At 41.3% G+C, this 18,357-nt stretch overlaps 1 protein-coding gene across 1 annotated transcript in view; it reads right to left on the bottom strand.

Annotated features, from left to right (window-relative positions):
* The window catches only part of LRIG3 (leucine rich repeats and immunoglobulin like domains 3), a 51,986-nt gene extending 41,049 nt beyond the window's left edge, over positions 1-10,937 (bottom strand). Inside the window, exons 1-3 of the mRNA XM_077807757.1 lie at positions 10,587-10,937; positions 3,969-4,040; positions 3,683-3,757 (exon numbers count right to left, since the gene is read on the bottom strand). Coding sequence (XP_077663883.1) covers positions 3,683-3,757; positions 3,969-4,040; positions 10,587-10,792 — 353 coding nt within the window. The 5' untranslated portion in view covers positions 10,793-10,937. The remainder of the gene's footprint in view (positions 1-3,682; positions 3,758-3,968; positions 4,041-10,586) is intronic.
* Positions 10,938-18,357: the final 7,420 nt, after the last annotated feature.

Below are 18,357 nucleotides of genomic sequence, written 5' to 3'. Positions count from 1 at the left end.
ATATTACCATGTATAGCCAGTGTAAATATTTGTGGTAATTTAGTTGTTAAATCCAGTATACCCAAAAACGTTTACATTGTATTGAGTTAACATTACATATTTAATAATTAAATTCCAGTGACTAGCCGTAGGTGTTAGTTTTGGATTACCCAAATGTACAGGAAACTAGGGACTGAATTGATGCAGAGCTCATTTTTCTCCTGCAGAAAAATAAATTATATTGTATGTGTAATTTGAAGAGTCAGAAACAACCAACAGTAGGTCAAAGAAGTCAGTTCCATTTTTGGTTTAAACCATGGTCATTTTTTTTCAAAAACCAAACCTGAAACAATTGGGTTAAAGGGGTGCTACTGCTGATAAAAGGTCCCCTCAGGGATTTCTCAAGGAACATCACAGTATGCCAAGTAAGGTCCTGTTATACCACACAAGGGCATTTACTACACATTTTCAGCATATTCTTCAGCAGTTACTTGAGTCAGTGTTAGTTAAGTCAAGCCTTACATTGCCTACCGAGCCCTTACAACTGTATGTGCCTTGCAGGTTAGGGAGCATCTGTTACTCAGGCTATGTCAGCAAAACTTATGTCACTCAGGGATATGAATATTCCACCCCCTGAGCAACATGGTTACACCAACATAAGCACTTGTGTGCACAGCGCTAAGTCAGTGGGAGAGCTTCTCCCACTGACATAGTTTCTGCCGCTCACAGAGGTGGGGTTTTTTTTAGGCGAAGCATAGAGCATCTTCTCCACTTCGCCACTGCAGCACTGTACATAGACATACCCTCTGTGGAATTCACTCTGTAGATTTTTAAAGCTTCAGAACTGTACTAACAGCTGCTAGGGAGGAGAAGTTTTCACTGCTTGGAAGAGAGATCCTGGGCCACTAGAGTCTGGCAAGGAAAGAAAAGCATATCAGGGCACCCTACGCTGCATTCTTAAAAGACTTGTTGAACAAGATAGCTAGCTTTTGTGCGCATCTTGGGAGAAATGTAATCAAATCAGAAGGATAACTCCCATTAAGGTAAATTCACACGCCCTTTTTTCTGCTATTGAGAAGAACCAAGACTCAGGAACACAATAGTTGCTTGCATTGGGAAGATTTCACAATCCCCTTTTTCCATGAAAGCTAAGCTCCTACAGAGTTCATCAGAAGTTTGTTTCAAGCAGTCACCCTCTGAAAACCACCTCTGAGAAAGTTGCATCATATTGCTGAATATTGTTCCCTTCCACTGACTTATATACATCAAATTAGCTCAGTTTACAAAAAAGAATTTTTAAACTGACAGCACTGCAAACTAAATTTAGGATCAGAAAAAAAAGTCTGTTTCTTTATCTCTGACAAAAATTATGCCATTAGACTGATATATGTGTTGATGTGTGACAATGATATATTGCACATTCTTGTACAGAACTACCAACCAGCTACAGCCATCCACTGCTGCAAAGAGCATGTTCATTCCTCTGTTTATTTACATACTAGTTTATTTAATGAAGTTGTGACCTCTGTGCCATTAACAATCCCTAGCTTGTGAGGTGTCTTTTGGGTGAAAACCCTTGGGGGCAAGAGAGTTTTTTCCCCTGAACCATGAAATACCATTCTCTAGCTTTCTGTTCTGACTAACCACGCCCACTGAGCACTACATAATATGCTCCAAGAATTAGTCTTACACTGATAGTGGAATGCACTAGATGGCTTCATAGGTCTCTTCCATTTCTAATTCCAATGATTCTCCACAGTGGTCATGAGGTATATGGTAAACATTAGTAACTTTAATTGGGCTCCACTGAGCATACTCAGGAGTTTCCTGACATCATACATAGGCATGGCATGGGCTTCAAAGCAGAATGGCAACCAGCCAGCTCCCAAGCAATATCTTCAGTACATGGCAGTTGAACACTTTTAAAAGGTACTTTAAAAAAAAAAAAAAAAATCAGAACACAGTGCACAAATCAAATCTAATAAAGATCTCTCCATGTTTGGCCAGCTGGGTAAACTAACCTAAGCTAGTGATCCATGGGTGTGGGACAAATATCCAGCAGTGGCTGGATTAATTCATTTTATCAAAAATTTCTTTTCACAGCTGCAGAAGGATAATTTTAGGTTCCTCTGAACTAGAGTTTAATTTCCATGGAAAGAGGTTGAGGATGCTTTAGGACAAGCTCTCAACTTTGCATACATTTCAAAACAAGACAGGGAAGATTTCTAATGCTTTATTATGTAAAGGTTTCTAATCTCATGGTAAACAGACCTTTAAAAAAAATGACACTTAATAGTTAAATGTATATTTGAGACTCACCACAATGATTAAACTATAGAATGATGTGTCACTATAAAAAAAAAAAAGTGTTAACACTAATGTAATATGAAAGTAGATAGGGTGTTTAAATTCAGTAGTTCTTTGTCAGACACCATCTGCTTTTTCTTTCATTCTTTTCTCATTCTGATCTGTAGAAAAACCACATCAGTATCAAATGTCACCTAATTCTTATTCAAACAGAGCAGTGCAGACACAGCGGCTGCACCAGCTGACTTAGCTGACCTAGGATCAGAGTAAAAACAAACCCCCTATAAATCACCAGATGTAAGCAATTGAATAGTGATCAATTTAATTAATTGAACAGCTTCCCAAAATTTACTATATTGTTTTAACTCTTCAGAGGCCTCTTCTGCAAGGCAGCTTGCAATTTGTATTAAGAATAGGGCTAAATAATACTAGCTTTAACACGAAAAAATCCTGCTGGTAAACCCCACAGCTGAAAACCCACGTTTTAGTATTTAAGTATTTGACAGTTTATGAAAAAATCAATTAAAATTTAGTTAAGACATTACTATTTTAAGTATCCTCATACACACACATTTTATGAAAGTTGATCAAAAGCCTCATGGTTGCATAAGCATTACACAAGTTTCCCATTAAAATGAAAATCAGGTCATCTCTGTTTTGAGTCCCTTTCGTTTTAACTTCATATCCACTTTTTCTGAATGTACAAATTCTGCCTTTGATCACAGGTGACATACTTTTAGTAATATGATGATTCATTATAAACATATTGCATGCAAACTAAACCAAAACAAAAGCTTGTGTAACATCTGCAATAACAGGAAATAGTTCTCTCTCTCTCTCTCTCACACACACAAGATAGACCAAACAAGTTGTAGTAAAGTTACTGGCACATGATTTATTCTGAATCCTAGTCTACCTATCATATATGTGTCCTAAAATTAAGGGGTGAAATCCCTATTCCACCGTACTCCACTGAAGTCAATGGGAGTTTTGCCACAGACTTCAAGGAGGGCAGAATTTCAACCAAAATACACAAACTTGTTTTGAAGGCCTGCACTATACAAATTTTTGCATAGTAGTTACTAGTGTTTGTATAGTGCCTAGCACAACAGAGTCCTGATTATGGTTGGGGCCTGCAGGCACTGCCACAATACAAATTAATAATAATACAGTCTGTCTATATCTTAGGGAAGCATCAGAAACACTACTAGATTAAGTTTAATTTTGCGTGTGTGTACATACACACATTTTTAAACAACCTGATGCAACATCACATAAGCAACTGCCCAGCCACAATCTGATAAACATCCAGTTTTTTTTAACTAACATCAATGCACATTTCCACTATTTTTTTTCATCTTTACAGTTAGAAAGAGTGCCATCAAAATCTACTTACAAGGACAGAAGAGTAATATTTGCAGAGACTGGTCCCAGATTAGGTATGGTCTCCAGTTCATTGTTGTTCAATTTTCTGTCAAGATCAAAAAAAGGAAGTCTGTTGCAATATAAACAAGGAGTGCATACGCTGTATATTTTAAATTGCTAAATACCCCATAAAATTCAAAGCTAATTATAAACTCACTTATTGCAGCACATCACTATAAGAGCACACACCTTTGTCTCTCAGACAGCCATCCTACAGAAAAAACATTTTTATACCCCCAAAAAAACAAATCACTTACATTTCTCGAAGACTATGAAGGTGACTCAAGGAACTGGCCTTGATTGAAGATAATCTGTTGTGACTTAAGTCCCTATGAGATTACAAAAATAAATCAGATGTCACTTTTGAAATATCAGGTATATTTTTACTAGCTCTCATAATACATATTTAGACTGAACCTGCAATCTAAATAGTCTCTAAATACATTAAAAAAATCTACATTATAGTTTTGCTATCAATAAAATTACAATAGAAACTCACTCAAGTATTGTTTTGTGAAAACAAGGAAGGTGATTTTAAATGCTTTGACCACTGCTAATAACTGGAAAGAAAGGTCTTTAGTTTATATGTGGTGTTTTGTGACTGAACAATCCCTTTTGTTTTTTAAAAAGACAATAGCACAAAAGAGTCTTAATATCTATGGGAAGCTTCATATATACACACATTGTCAAGGAAACCACGTCGTATCAAAAAAAAAAAAAAGTGTAGGTAAAGTAACCTCTTGGCTGCTATAAGAGAAATTCACAGATAGAGCTGCACTTAAGTCTTAAATTCTAATATAGGCTCAAAAGAATAGGATGTGTTAGTTTCATTTATAGTTTTAAACCTAATAATCTAAAACAGTTTGCAAAGCCTAGATACAACAGGCAAGGAAGCATGAAAATAGAATTTAGGTTTTCATTTGATTTGGAACCCTATTCTCATGTATGCAAATTTAATACTGATCATATGTAGTAGCAGCAGCTGTGAATAGATAAATAGGCCTGAAACCAACCTACATTTAAAAGCCAATCTATAGCTTACTCAGAACTTCAGCATAAAAACTTGTATTTAAGGAAACAACTTCATGCCATAAAGTTCAGCTCTCTCCATGCCAGACTGAGAACCCCCGAGGGCTACATGTTAGCATGGTTTATTAATCAGAAAGTGCAAATGATGTCAGTGAAGTTCTACATGTGTCCTCTTGGAGTGAGCAGTGTATGCTGTGTCCAGAGACAGCAAATGGACTAAGCACCTAAGGAGCTTCATCTGGAAGATGGGAAACCAGTTCAGTTCTAAAATTTTCAAAAGCCTACAAATGTTAGTCTTATTAGCATGACTGAGTTCTCCTGTAAATAAAGGTTAGTCACACTTAAATTGAAAGATTAATTCTTTCACTGTTTAAAAATCCAGAGTAGCCATCCATCAGACCCTAGATCTGAGAAAAATCCATTTATTTTACATTTAAAAACTGCACATATATATTTAATTTGACATCTTCACCCCTACATTCGCAAACAAATCTTGAAGAAGTCTACTACAGCAAAGTAATAGATTTTAAAAGTGACCTAAATTAAACATTTTACTTTAAAAAAGTTATTAAGGACTCCCACCACCACCTTAAACTTAATTCAATATTTGGCTTTGGTCTGTCTGTAGGGATTATGAGAAGTATGCAAATAAACAGTCAAAATTCTATGAAGTCATGGCTGTTAGAGCCTAATATGTTACTGTTCATCATCATTAGACAAGAATTAGGAATCAGCAATTATTTCAACAAAGAGCTTTCAACATCACTGCTAAAAACCTGCGTTTCTTCGTTTCATCTAAAAAACCCTGCAAAAGGTTTATTTAAAACATGTTTGCCTAAGGACCCACCAGACAGTAACAGACGTGAGTAGATTTGTTCTGCTAGAGTTATAACATGTAAAAAAAATTGGCAGAGTCTTTAAACTATAAAAATCCTGCAATTACAACCACTGCTGTGCATGATCACCACACTGGAGCCAGACACTTTCACTCATAGCTCAAGCTCACATCCATCTGGAGTCTATCAAGGCAACCGTGAGTGTAACAACTTAAATTTTGTTTGAAACAAAATTTAAGTCTTTAACGCTGCAGATACCACATGCAAAATTTGTGGGTATCTATTTTTTAAAATATATACATCCAGAAACTCCACATTGATTTACTTACTTTTATCTCCTATTTGAAAAAGAACAAAAAAAAAAAAAAAAACCAGTTAATTCTGAGCCTTCTCTCTCAAACACACATACTTGTGTAATTTTTTTTGTTAACATTACATACAATAAAAGTAAAAAGTATTTAATAAGGCCACAGTTTCAATGTTAATCTTTTTTTAGAAATGTTATGGGGAAGTTTGTTCCTTGCAGGTGAACTATGAGTGAAGACAGAACTTCTCAATGTGAATCAACTACAGTTAGAAAAATCAGCAATTAGAAAATGTATTTTAAGTGAAATTTAAACCTATAGTTTCTCTTGAGCCCTAGGTGTAAAAATTTAAGATACAGACTTTAAAAAACCCGACAAAATCCAACTACCGCCCTTGAATTAAAATCCACTTATAAGAAAGTGCAAGTGGACTGGGTTTGTTTGGGTTTTTTTATTTTATTTTTTTTTATTTCTACTTAGAAATAGGAGTGGGCAACACTAAATACTAAAAGAAAAGTAGTACTTGTGGCACCTTAGAGACTAAGGAATTTATTTGAGCATAAGCTTTCGTGAGCTACAGCTCACGTCATCATAAGCTTATGCTCAAATAAATTCCTTAGTCTCTAAGGTGCCACAAGTACGCCTTTTCTTTTTGCGAATACAGACTAACACGGCTGCTACTCTGAAAACTAAATACTAAGGTTGCAAAATATTTTCCACTTTTGATTCTCCCTCCCAAATCTAACTCCTCCACACTAAAGCCATATTAAATGGAGAAAGAAAATCTCTCCTATGGTTACTTTTACTATTGGAGTTCTAAGAGCCAAGAAAGATATAATGGGGACTAAATTCAGACACTTTATGGACACCAAATTTACATGTAAGAAATTCTTACTAGACAGTAGAAACTATATAGTCCACTCTTCACTTAAAAATTTATACTGCAACAGAACAGTAATACTTATGATGTGCTGCAGTGTTTCAAGCCTTTTTGACCCTGTCCTTTAGGAACCTATTTTATGAAACATCTGAAAGAAAAATTATTCATACTCAGTTACTTTTGCATTAACAATCTTTCATATGGTGCTTCTTCACTGAAAAGCTGAACTGCAGCTTTAAAGTGTTAATAGTTATGTAATGAAAAACCAAAGAGAAGGCCCAACACAGAAGAGGTGGTACCTCTCCATTTTCACACACTATATAAATACAATTTTTAGACCCTAACTTAATTTACAACTCTTAGTTGCAATTATCATCTTCTTCCCTTAGAGAACTCAGAAACCTGAGCCTCAAGTGCAATTTTAAAATGCAAATCCAGCAACAGCTTCTTAATCAATCCCACTGGGGCCTTTAGAGCTGCTAATTCAGCAGAAATCAGGAAAGCTAAAAAACAAAAAGCCAGGCTGTAGCTGTTTTAAGACACTGATCCAAAGTGACTCATAAATCAGCTTGCTATGTTAAAGTTTTAGTCTGGAAAATATTGAAAAACAGCTGTGAAAACCATAAGGAATTTTTTTCTGGCAATTCTGGTAAAGAACTAGAGTATTTATAAAATGTAAATACTAAAGATGCGGTACAAACACTAGCTGAAATCATCTTTTAGATGTTCCCTTCTGTCTCACTGACAGCTTTGGCATTCCTAGGTGAACCTGGTAAGACATATTCTAAAATTCCAATAGAATTTAAAAATACTGAAAGCACTGGCAAGTATTTGCTTTCCCTCCCCCAATTCTGGCTCTGAAACATTAATTCTAACAAAGCAACATTCTTTCAATCTCAGAGCACATATGCTAGAAGTAAACTGAAATCTAAGGATATTTATATACAAAGCCACTACAAATATTTATCGGTTTTCAGTTTTCAATGGACTTCCATTACATTATGTGAAGATGGCACTAAGGAAGATGCACTTTACTCTAAATCCCCAATAAAGCTGGTCAAAATTCCCTATTTACACTATATTTCATGAGACAGCTTCTGGATCAATGGAGCAACCACTGACAGCACAGTAACAGAATGCAAACACTCAACCTTCAAACAATGAAGCTCATTTTCTTAATTTCACTGTCTGTAGCCATAAGGCCTGCTCCGATCCAGCATTTTTTGCACACCCACAACATTCAATTAATTTTGTGAGAACTTTGAATGAGACAGGACCGAGCCATCACTTCATAATGCTAGATATTACTTTATATCAGACTTTTTGGAGGCACTGGGGGATAGGGAGACAGAAGAGAAGAGGAAAACATTCAAACTGGGCTTAGTCCTGAAGTTCTAACTCAAGCAAGAACTCCACCAAACCACAAGGGAGTTCTTGCCTTAGTAAGGTCTTGAGAATTGGGTCTAATGGATATTACAACATTTTCCAATAAGGCTTGGCAGTTTTTCAACTAAATTACTGCCTTTCAAGATTATATATATTTTCTTCTATTTGTCAACAAAATACACAAAATCTGTTACTATTTGTAAGTAAATAGTTTGGAGTAACAATCACATTAACTCAAACTTTATTGACTACCTGAAGCTGAAAATCATTATCTTGCACTGTGAGCAGTCAAAATTCCAAATACTGAACAGGAGGAGGTAACAGACAATGCCACATGTTTCTGCACTCTCTTATTAAGGGGAAGGGAAGGAAGAAAGAAACATGGGTACTTCTAAGGCATTTCACACAAACAAAAGAAACATTTACACAAAAGCAGCCAAACCACATGGTTTGGTGACACCTACAAAGATGTACTCCTGTGAGTTTAAGACCAAATGACACAGCTGTCCAATGAGTGATCACAGCAGGATATCTTACAACAGGCCCAGTATTTATTTATACAAATGGAACTTATTTTCTCTCACTTCTTTAAAGGAATGTGAACTTACATAAAAACAATTTACACTTCCAATTGTGCTAAACAGAAAACCCTCTGTAATTTATTTTAGTATCTATCACTAAAATAATTGCAAAAGGCAACACATTTGGTTATTTATGTTAAGACAACTTTTAGAAGTAAATTCCAGTTAAAGGTTCTATGCTTTCCCCTTAGTTTTAGTTTGTCATGGTGTTAAAGCTAAATGTTAAGTTAACAGCACTAAGGTAAAGGGATGTTAATTTTCTGACATATTGACAAGTTTTGTCAAAAGATTTATTTTATCTTACTGAGACAACTCAAAAGAACCAGAAAGATTAACATTCAACAGGAAGCACAATGAATTGCTGAATATGTATATCACTGAAACATCTTAACCATATCAACCAAAAGGAAAACTTAAGTTTCTTTTCTCTCACGGATACTTTCCAATACTACTCATGGAAAGAGTTACCTCCCAAAGTCATTCATATGTTCAGTTCCATATGTTGTCAATACAGCCATCCATGTTTCATGAATAAAGAAGCATGACCTCCAGATGAGGCAATTTAACAGAATTAGTCAAAACTAATTGAAAGCCTTCCTGTTTACGTTAGTCTTTATCTCTATCGGTTTTTGAAATTTAATAGAAAATTAATAAGACAAATATAGAAGTCAAATGTAAAAAAGTTCCAGATCGTACCAATTTTTTCTTCCTTTTAGGAAATTTCAATATCTTATGATTTGTTCAAAAATGTTTGTTACTAAAATTAAGTATTCTAAATATGACATTTTAATATTTGTTACTAAGCAGTCTTCAAGTTTGTCTTGCTAAATTAATTGATATATGCTGTCTTCTTAATACATTTCTTAAAACCACTAGAGGAAAAAAAAGGATCAATAGGAAAGAAATACTAGTGAATATGGCAATTTGACACTACCTGCAAAGGACACACTATGCTTTGCAAAAATGTAATTGTAAAGAATATTCATTAGATACCGGGGGGGGGGGTAGAGGGGGGGGAAGGGAGTGCACTCTGGTGATGTTAACAGCAATATGCAACTTTTCTGGGCCCAATTATTTTCAATGCCTATCAGCCATCAGTTTTCTTAGAGAAGAGTTTTTGGGTTTTTTTTTAATACTTAAAACAGAAACAGACATTCAATCTTAGCATCTTTCTTCCTCCTCAGCCCTCCCGCCAATATAACCTTCTACATTTCAGTTCAGTATCAGTTTTATTTCTTCCTATTGGCAGGATACCAGACTCTGCCCCAACTTGCGAACGAACAAGTCACTTCCAATAGCTTCCAGTTCCCCACATTATTCGCCTCTATAAAAACTTTCTCCCTCACTAAAAAAAAAAAAAAACAAAACACTCAGCCCCTCGTAAGTGACAAAAGGCCCTTGCATCCCTTCTCCTTTGGGCAATTTTCTGATCAGGACCATGCCCCCCGTCCCGAGTCCCGTCCCCCCCCAAGACAGGACAAGTGCGTGGGAGGAGGCCGGCGGGGTGATGGGTAAGGGAGACAGAGGTCACATATACGGGGTGAGACGCTCCCCTAGGTGACCCATGCCCCGGCTGAGCCGACGATGCCCAGGGGGCTGCAGAGGGGGGCGCTGGGGACGCCACTCCCTACGGACGTGGAGGGCTGGAGGCAGCTCCCCTCCCCCCGCAGCTTCAGGGCCAGACCCTCCAAATCCAGCCCAGCAACAAGTCCCCGAGGGGGGACTCGGGGGCTGCTGCGCCGCCGCGCCCTGCCGGAGCCCGGAGCGGGCTGAGGGTCCCCCGCTCCCGGCCATGCCCAGCCCCCTCCTTGCGCAGGAGCCGTGCTGGGGTCCCCCTGCCGCCCCGCGGGATACTCACAGCTGCACCACCCCTTGCGGGAGCCGCTCGGGCACCCGGCTCAGCTTGAGGCGGCTGCAGACCAGCAGGTCCCCCAAGCAGCGGCACGGAGCCGGGCAGGAGGGGGAGCCGGGGCCGCCGGCGGCCGAGCTCCCCGCCAGGCGGCCGAGCAGGAGCAGCAGCAAGCCCAGCGCGGCGGCTGGGGCAGCGCGGAGCGGGCAGCTCATGGCCGGGGCTCCCTGAGCCGCCGCCCCGCTCTCGCCCAGGCGCAACCTGCCGGCTCTCAGTGCGGTCGGCAGGTCCTGCTCATGCCCCGGGGCCGCCGGGCGAAGCAGACAGCGCCCAGCCCGCTGCAGTCTCCGCCAGCCCCAGCCGCTCCACAAACTTTCCGCCTCCTCCCGCTGAGCCCGGCCCGCCCCCCGGCCGGAGCCCCCTCCCCCGGCCACGTGACAACAACAAGCCTGGAGCTGGGGGACGTGCCCCGCGAAGGGGCCCAGCAGCCAGAGAGTAAATCCGCGAGGGGGGAAGGGTACTGCCAACAGAGCCACCGGGGGGGTTAGTGGGGGCTCCAGGCTCTGACAGAAACCCGGCAAAGTCACCGCCACTTGTGTGATTTCACCTGAACCCGACCATTCCCACCCCACCCCAGCCCGTGTTAAGAATCCGGGCCACCCCAGCCCCGGGGAAATGCATTGGCACCCTTTGTTTTGGCTAGTACCCAGAGCCCTCCTGCCTCGATACCGAAAAGATAAAGGCTGCCCCATAATAATAATGCAGAGGAAGGGTATGATCAGGTAATGGGGCCAGATGCTTAGCCCCTGCTAAGACCCCTCTGTACCCTTCCAGGGGCTTACGTCACCCCTTGAGGATTTCCCCCCAGCCAAAGGAGAATCCCTGGTACACCAACCCTTCAGTCCCCAGCGGAGGGGTCCCGGGAAGGAGCGTGAAGAGGCATAGTGCTGTGCTCCAGGACCTCCACATATTATACCAACTGGCACAATTAGAGCCACTCTGAGGCTGCTCCAGCTTATGTCAGAGTCCAAACCATCTCTCAGTCAGTCCTAGGGTCAGACGAACTTAAAAGGTGGTGACAGGTCAGCTTTGTCCCATCCAGGTCCCGTGTAGCTGGGCCAGACACAATGATCAGAGCTCCAAATTTCTTTCACTTTATTCACTGTTGGGGTTGGATGATACATGGAAATGAGACAGGGACAATATTTGCCCCATCTCTTTCCCAAGACTGAGGTAGCCTATAATAAGTAAATCTTAATTATTGCACAGGAGTTCCACATGCCCTGATCCTACAGTGGAATCTGTTACACCACATTCCACTCCTTGGAAGCAAAGTGCCAAGCAACTCCAGGTTGGAGGCCTCATGTAAATTATATGCTTCCTCTAGCACTCACCTGAGTAATAATATTCACCTGAATATAGAGTTGCCATCTCAGGAGCTGATTGCAGCTTTGCAGCTAGGAAACCAAATGGGTCTTGTATGCTTGGTGGTTCCACTGCACAGCAGGGAAGGGCCAAGATTCGGCTCATTGTCTTTATTGTTTTTGCCTCCACCTATCGTACAAAAAGCAAGCGGTAGTCTCATTTGGAAAAATACTTTCTGTTGTCATGTTTTTGATGCCATTGTGAATGGGGCATAAATGTGTTAAAATGGTGGTGAAAAACTCTTTTCTAATACATAATACTACCCAAATTAGCACTTAAATCATATAGGCTGAAAACATTTCAAGTGCAAATTACTCTACAGACAGCTGTTTTGGAGTGTACCTGGTGTAATGGTAGCCAGCAGAGTAGGTGGGAAAAGGCTGACAGGACACCACAGGCAAGATTTTTAAAACCACTCACCAGTGGCCTAATTCGGCTCCCATTGATGTCAGTGGTAAAATTTCCATTGACTTAATGGGGCCGGGATTTCACTGCACAGATTTGTGAAACTGGCATATTAAGATGTAAATACATCCACATATTCCATGGTTAACTACATAGTTTAATATTTGGTTTCAGAGTAACAGCCGTGTTAGTCTGTACTCGCAAAAAGAAAAGGAGTTCTTGTGGCACCTTAGAGACTAACCAATTTATTTGAGCATGAGCTTTCGTGAGCTACAGCTCACTTCAAAGTGAGCTGTAGCTCACGAAAGCTCATGCTCAAATAAATTGGTTAGTCTCTAAGGTGCCACAAGAACTCCTTTTCAGTTTAATATTTGTCTCTTCGTCAAAGCAATCTAAATCTTGTTTAAAGAGGAAAATCTTTGTCTCTATCACAGTGAATTATCAAATGTATGTATTAAAAAATAAAATTGAATATGAACAGTTCGGTAACACACTTTATTACAATTCCCAGAATGAACAGCAAGTGCCTCTTTGTTTGGAATATGCGAGCTTGTCTTATCTTGAGTGTTGGCAAGGGCAGTGACTCAGAGATAAGTAGTAACAGAAGTGTTAAGCTGGCAGTTTTAACATCCAAGAGGAAATATAAAAGCAAAACATTCTGTACTTATTTTATCATAACACTGAATGATATATTTTGTGTGAGTGCAAACTGTTAAAAAGGAAAAGAGATAGTTGAATTCAGAAAGTAAAGCATAAAAAACACATCTTAAAATACTACACAGGGCAAGTGTTACTGTTTTATGTAACAGTTGTATGGGTCATTAAGCATAATTTTAAAAAACACTATTTCAGTGCATTGTTAAGAAAACTTTATACAGTTGAAGTGTTAAATAATGCATGAAATGTCTTTAATTTTCCTAATTTCTTTACCTTCTAATTTAATTATTCAGTTGGATTTTTTGTGGACTCTATTTTTCTTAATGCTCAATAAAGCATTTTAAAATTTAGCATATTATGTATTTTCTTGGTAGAGTTGTTATAGCTGTGTTTGTCTCTCTCATATTATGAATTGTAAAATAAAGTAATAATATCTAGCTTTTATATGGCACATTTCATCAGTGGATCTCAAAGCCCTTGCATTTATTAATACAGAGCTTACTACTGCAAACCTTTGTTCACATAACTAGTTCCTACTCTTCAGTAGTCCCCAGAGCCAGTTCAGCCAGTGCTGTCAAACCTGCAAGAGCCTGGGACTCCACCAATAGGGACACATGGGGTTCTCTCACCAATGCTAGTTTCAAGTTTACTGCTCAGACTACACACGAGTAAATAAAAGAGAGGTGGGTTCATGGTGCACTTTAGTCATAGCTCTGATTGCAGTACATCTGAGTCTCCTCTTCCTGTCTAACAAGATGCATCTATTCCCCCCAAGCTGGGATCTAGTTTCAGGTGCTATGCCCCTCCCCAGTCTGATATGGCACAGGAGTCTGGGGTAGGTTGGAGCAAGGGAAAGAAAGTTGCATAGTGACTCTTGGGTCTTGCAGTTGGGAAGTCAAATGGCTTTGTACAAGCCATGATAATTTCATTTAAGTCTGAACAAGGGTTTGCAGGCTTGGGTCCTTAATTTATATTTCTTGAAAGGTCCATTAACTTTTAGGCAGATTAACATCTACAAAGTGCTTAAGTAAAATTTTTTAGATAGCATTAATTAATTTAAATTAAGATACTGCTTTAACATAAACATAATTGAGCTGAGAGTCTAAATCAGACAGATGCCAGATATTTTCCTCTTTATTAATACTAAATGAAACCAAGTTAAAATACAGCACAATTTTTGCCTTTGACTGAATTGGCGGTATCCTCTGATGCAGTTGACATATATTTTACATAACTAATAATGGTTAATTCACATCTAAATTGAACTGTTCAGTCCATTTTCAAAGGGCTCTTTACTGCACCATCAGAAGCATAGTTATATCTGCTGGGATTTATGTCAGAACATCAAAAAGAATTACCAATTACATCCACCAAAGGTTATGTCCTGTATGGGAAAATAGGGGATAAGGCTTCCCCCACAAACTTGTATTAACAGCTAATCTCTACACTAGTCAAATATTTCAGATTTTCCACTCATCAATGCTTGACAAAATGATTTAGAGAGTGAGTGACACTGTTATGAGAGGACATAGCTCCATTTATTAGTAGATATATAGATACTAGTATCTCTCTCTTTTATATATATATACACACACACACTAGTAAATGGAGCTATGTCCTCTCATAATCAATAGTGTCACTCATTTTCTAAATGATTGTGTGTGTGTGTGTGTGTGCCCTGGTCCACACTAGGACTTTAGGTCGAATTTAGCAGCATTAAATCGATGTAAACCTGCACCCGTCCACACGATGAAGCCCTTTATTTCGACTTAAAGGGCTCTTAAAATCGATTTCCGTACTCCACCCCTGACAAGTGGATTAGCGCTTAAATCAGCCTTGCCAAGTCGAATTTGGGGTACTGTGGACACAATTTGACGGTATTGGTCTCGGGGAGCTATCCCACAGTGCTCCATTGTGACCGCTCTGGACAGCACTCTCAACTCAAATGCACTGGCCAGGTAGACAGGAAAAGAACTGCGAACTTTTGAATCTCATTTCCTGTTTGGCCAGCATGGCAAGCTGCAGGTGACCATGCAGAGCTCATCAGCAGAGGTGACCATGATGGAGTCCCAGAATCGCAAAAGAGCTCCAGCATGGACTGAACGGGAGGTACGGGATCTGATCGCTGTATGGGGAGAGGAATCCGTGCTATCAGAACTCCGTTCCAGTTTTCGAAATGCCAAAAACTTTGTCAAAATCTCCCAGGGCATGAAGGACAGAGGCCATAACAGGGATCCGAAGCAGTGCCGCGTGAAACTTAAGGAGCTGAGGCAAGCCCACCAGAAAACCAGAGGGGCGAACGGCCGCTCCGGGTCAGAGCCCCAAACATGCCACTTCTATGATGAGCTGCATGCCTTTTTAGGGGGTTCAGCCACCACTACCCCAGCTGTGTTGTTTGACTCCTTCAATGGAGATGGAGGCAACACGGAAGCAAATTTTGGGGACGAAGAAGATGATGATGATGAGGTTGTAGATAGCTCACAGCAAGCAAGCGGAGAAACCGCTTTTCCCGGCAGCCAGGAACTGTTTCTCACCCTGGACCTGGAGCCAGTACTCCCTGAACCCACCCAAGGCTGCCTCCTGGACCCGGCAGGCGGAGAAGGGACCTCTGGTGAGTGTACCTTTTAAAATACTATACATGGTTTAAAAGCAAGCATGTGAAAGGATTAATTTGCCCTGGCATTCACGGCTCTCCTGGATGTACTCCCAAAGCCTTTGCAAAAGGTTTCACCCTTATTATTATTTGTCCTTATTGCGTCCTTCATGGTAGGACACTTTACCACTCCAGGCCAGTAACACGTACTTGGGAATCATTGTACAACAAAGCATTGCAGTGTATGTTTGCTGGCGTTCAAACAACATCCGTTCTTTATCTCTCTGTGTTATCCTCAGGAGAGTGAGATATTATTCATGGTCTCCTGGTTGAAATAGGATGCTTTTCTTCAGGGGACATTCAGAGGAGCCCGTTCCTGCTGAGCTGTTTGCCTGCGGCTGAACAGAAATGTTCCCCACTGTTAGCCACGGGGAGGGGGGAAGGTTGAGGGGGTAGCCACGCGGTGGGGGGGGCAAAATGCGACCTTGTAACAAAAGCACATGTGCTATGTATGTAATGTTAACAGCAAGGTTTACCCTGAAAGAGTGTAGCCACTGTTTATAAAATGTGTCTTTTTAAATACCGCTGTCCCTTTTTTTTCTCCACCAGCTGCATGTGTTTCAATGATCACAGGATCTTCTCCTTCCCAGAGGCTAGTGAAGATTAGAAAGAAAAAAAAAACGCACTCGTGATGAAATGTTCTCTGAGCTCACGCTGTCCTCCCACACTGACAGAGCACAGACGAATGCATGGAGGCAAATAATGTCAGAGTGCAGGCAAGCACAAAATGACTGGGAGGAGAGGTGGCGGGCTGAAGAGAGTAAGTGGTGGGCTGAAGAGAGTAAGTGGCAGGCTGAAGACAGGGCTGAAGCTCAAATGTGGCGGCAGCGTGATGAGAGGAGGCAGGATTCAATGCTGAGGCTGCTGGAGGACCAAACCAGTATGCTCCAGTGTATGGTTGAGCTGCAGCAAAGGCAGCTGGAGTACAGACTGCCACTACAGCCCCTGTGTAACCAACCGCCCTCCTCCCCAAGTTCCATAGCCTCCACACCCAGACGCCCAAGAACGTGGTGGGGGGGCCACTGGCCAACCAGCCACTCTGCCACAGAGGATTGCCCAAAAAAAAGAAGGCTGGCATTCAATAAATTTTAAAGTTGTAAACTTTTAAAGTTCTGTGTGGCATTTTCCTTCCCTCCTCCACCACCCCTCCTGGGCTACCTTGGTAGTCATCCCCCTATTTGTGTGATGAATGAATAAAGAATGCATGAATGTGAAGCAACAATGACTTTATTGCCTCTGCAAGCAATGATTAAAGGGAGGAGGGGAGGGTAGTTAGCTTGCAGGGAAGTAGAGTGAACTAAGGGGCGGCGGGTTTCATCAAGGAGAAACAAAGAGAACTTTCACACCGTAGCCTGGCCAGTCATGAAACTGGTTTTCAAAGCTTCTCTGATGCATACCGCACCCTCCTGTGCTGTTCTAACCGCCCTGGTGTCTGGCTGCGCGTAACCAGCAGCCAGGCGATTTGCCTCAACCTCCCACCCTGCCATAAACATCTCCCCCTTACTCTCACAGATATTGTGGAGCACACAGCAAGCAGTAATAACAGTGGGAATATTGGTTTCACTGAGGTCTAAGCAAGTCAGTAAACTGCGCCAGCGCGCCTTTAAACATCCAAATGCACATTCTACCACCATTCTGCACTTGCTCAGACTGTAGTTGAACAGCTCCTGACTACTGTCCAGGCTGCCTGTGTACGGCTTCATGAGCCATGGCATTAAGGGGTAGGCTGGGTCCCCAAGGATACATATAGGCATTTCAGCGTCCCCAAAAGTTATTTTCTGGTCTGGGAATAAAGTCCCTTCCTGCAGCTTTTGAAACAGACCAGAGTTCCTGAAGATGCGAGCGTCATGTACCTTTCCCGGCCATCCCACGTTGATGTTGGTGAAACGTCCCTTGTGATCCACCAGAGCTTGCAGCACTATTGAAAAGTACCCATTGCGGTTTATGTACTCGCCGGCTTGGTGCTCCGGTGCCAAGATAGGGATATGGGTTCTGTCTACGGCCCCACCACAGTTAGGGAATCCCATTGCAGCAAAGCCATCCACTATGACCTGAACATTTCCCAGGGTCACTACCCTTGATATCAGCAGATCTTTGATTGCGTGGGCTACTTGCATCACAGCAGCCCCCACAGTAGATTTGCCCACTCCAAATTGATTCCCAACTGACCGGTAGCTGTCTGGCGTTGCAAGCTTCCACAGGGCTATTGCCACTTGCTTCTCAACTGTGAGGACTGCTCTCCTCTTGGTATTCATGTGCTTCAGGGCAGGGGAAAGCAAGTCACAAAGTTCTATGAAAGTGCCCTTACGCATGCAAAAGTTTCACAGCCACTGGGAATCGTCCCAGACCTGCAACACTATGCGATCCCACCAGTCTGTGCTTGTTTCCCGAGCCCAGAATCGGCGTTCCACAGCATGAACCTGCCCCATTAGCACCATGATGCATGCATTGGCAGGGCCCATGCTTTCAGAGAAATCTGTGTCCATGTCCTGGTCACTCATGTGACCGTGCTGACGTTGCCTACTCGCCCGGTATTGCTCTGCCAGGTTCTGGTGCTGCATATACTGCTGGATAATGCGTGTGGTGTTTAATGTGCTCCTAATTGCCAAAGTGAGCTGAGCGGCCTCCATGCTTGCCTTG

This window comes from Eretmochelys imbricata, chromosome 1, assembly GCF_965152235.1.
Source record: "Eretmochelys imbricata isolate rEreImb1 chromosome 1, rEreImb1.hap1, whole genome shotgun sequence".
In the NCBI taxonomy this organism is placed as follows: domain Eukaryota; kingdom Metazoa; phylum Chordata; order Testudines; family Cheloniidae; genus Eretmochelys; species Eretmochelys imbricata.
The sequence above is the reverse complement of the archived record's forward strand: the minus strand, read 5'-3'. Positions and strand labels throughout refer to the sequence as shown.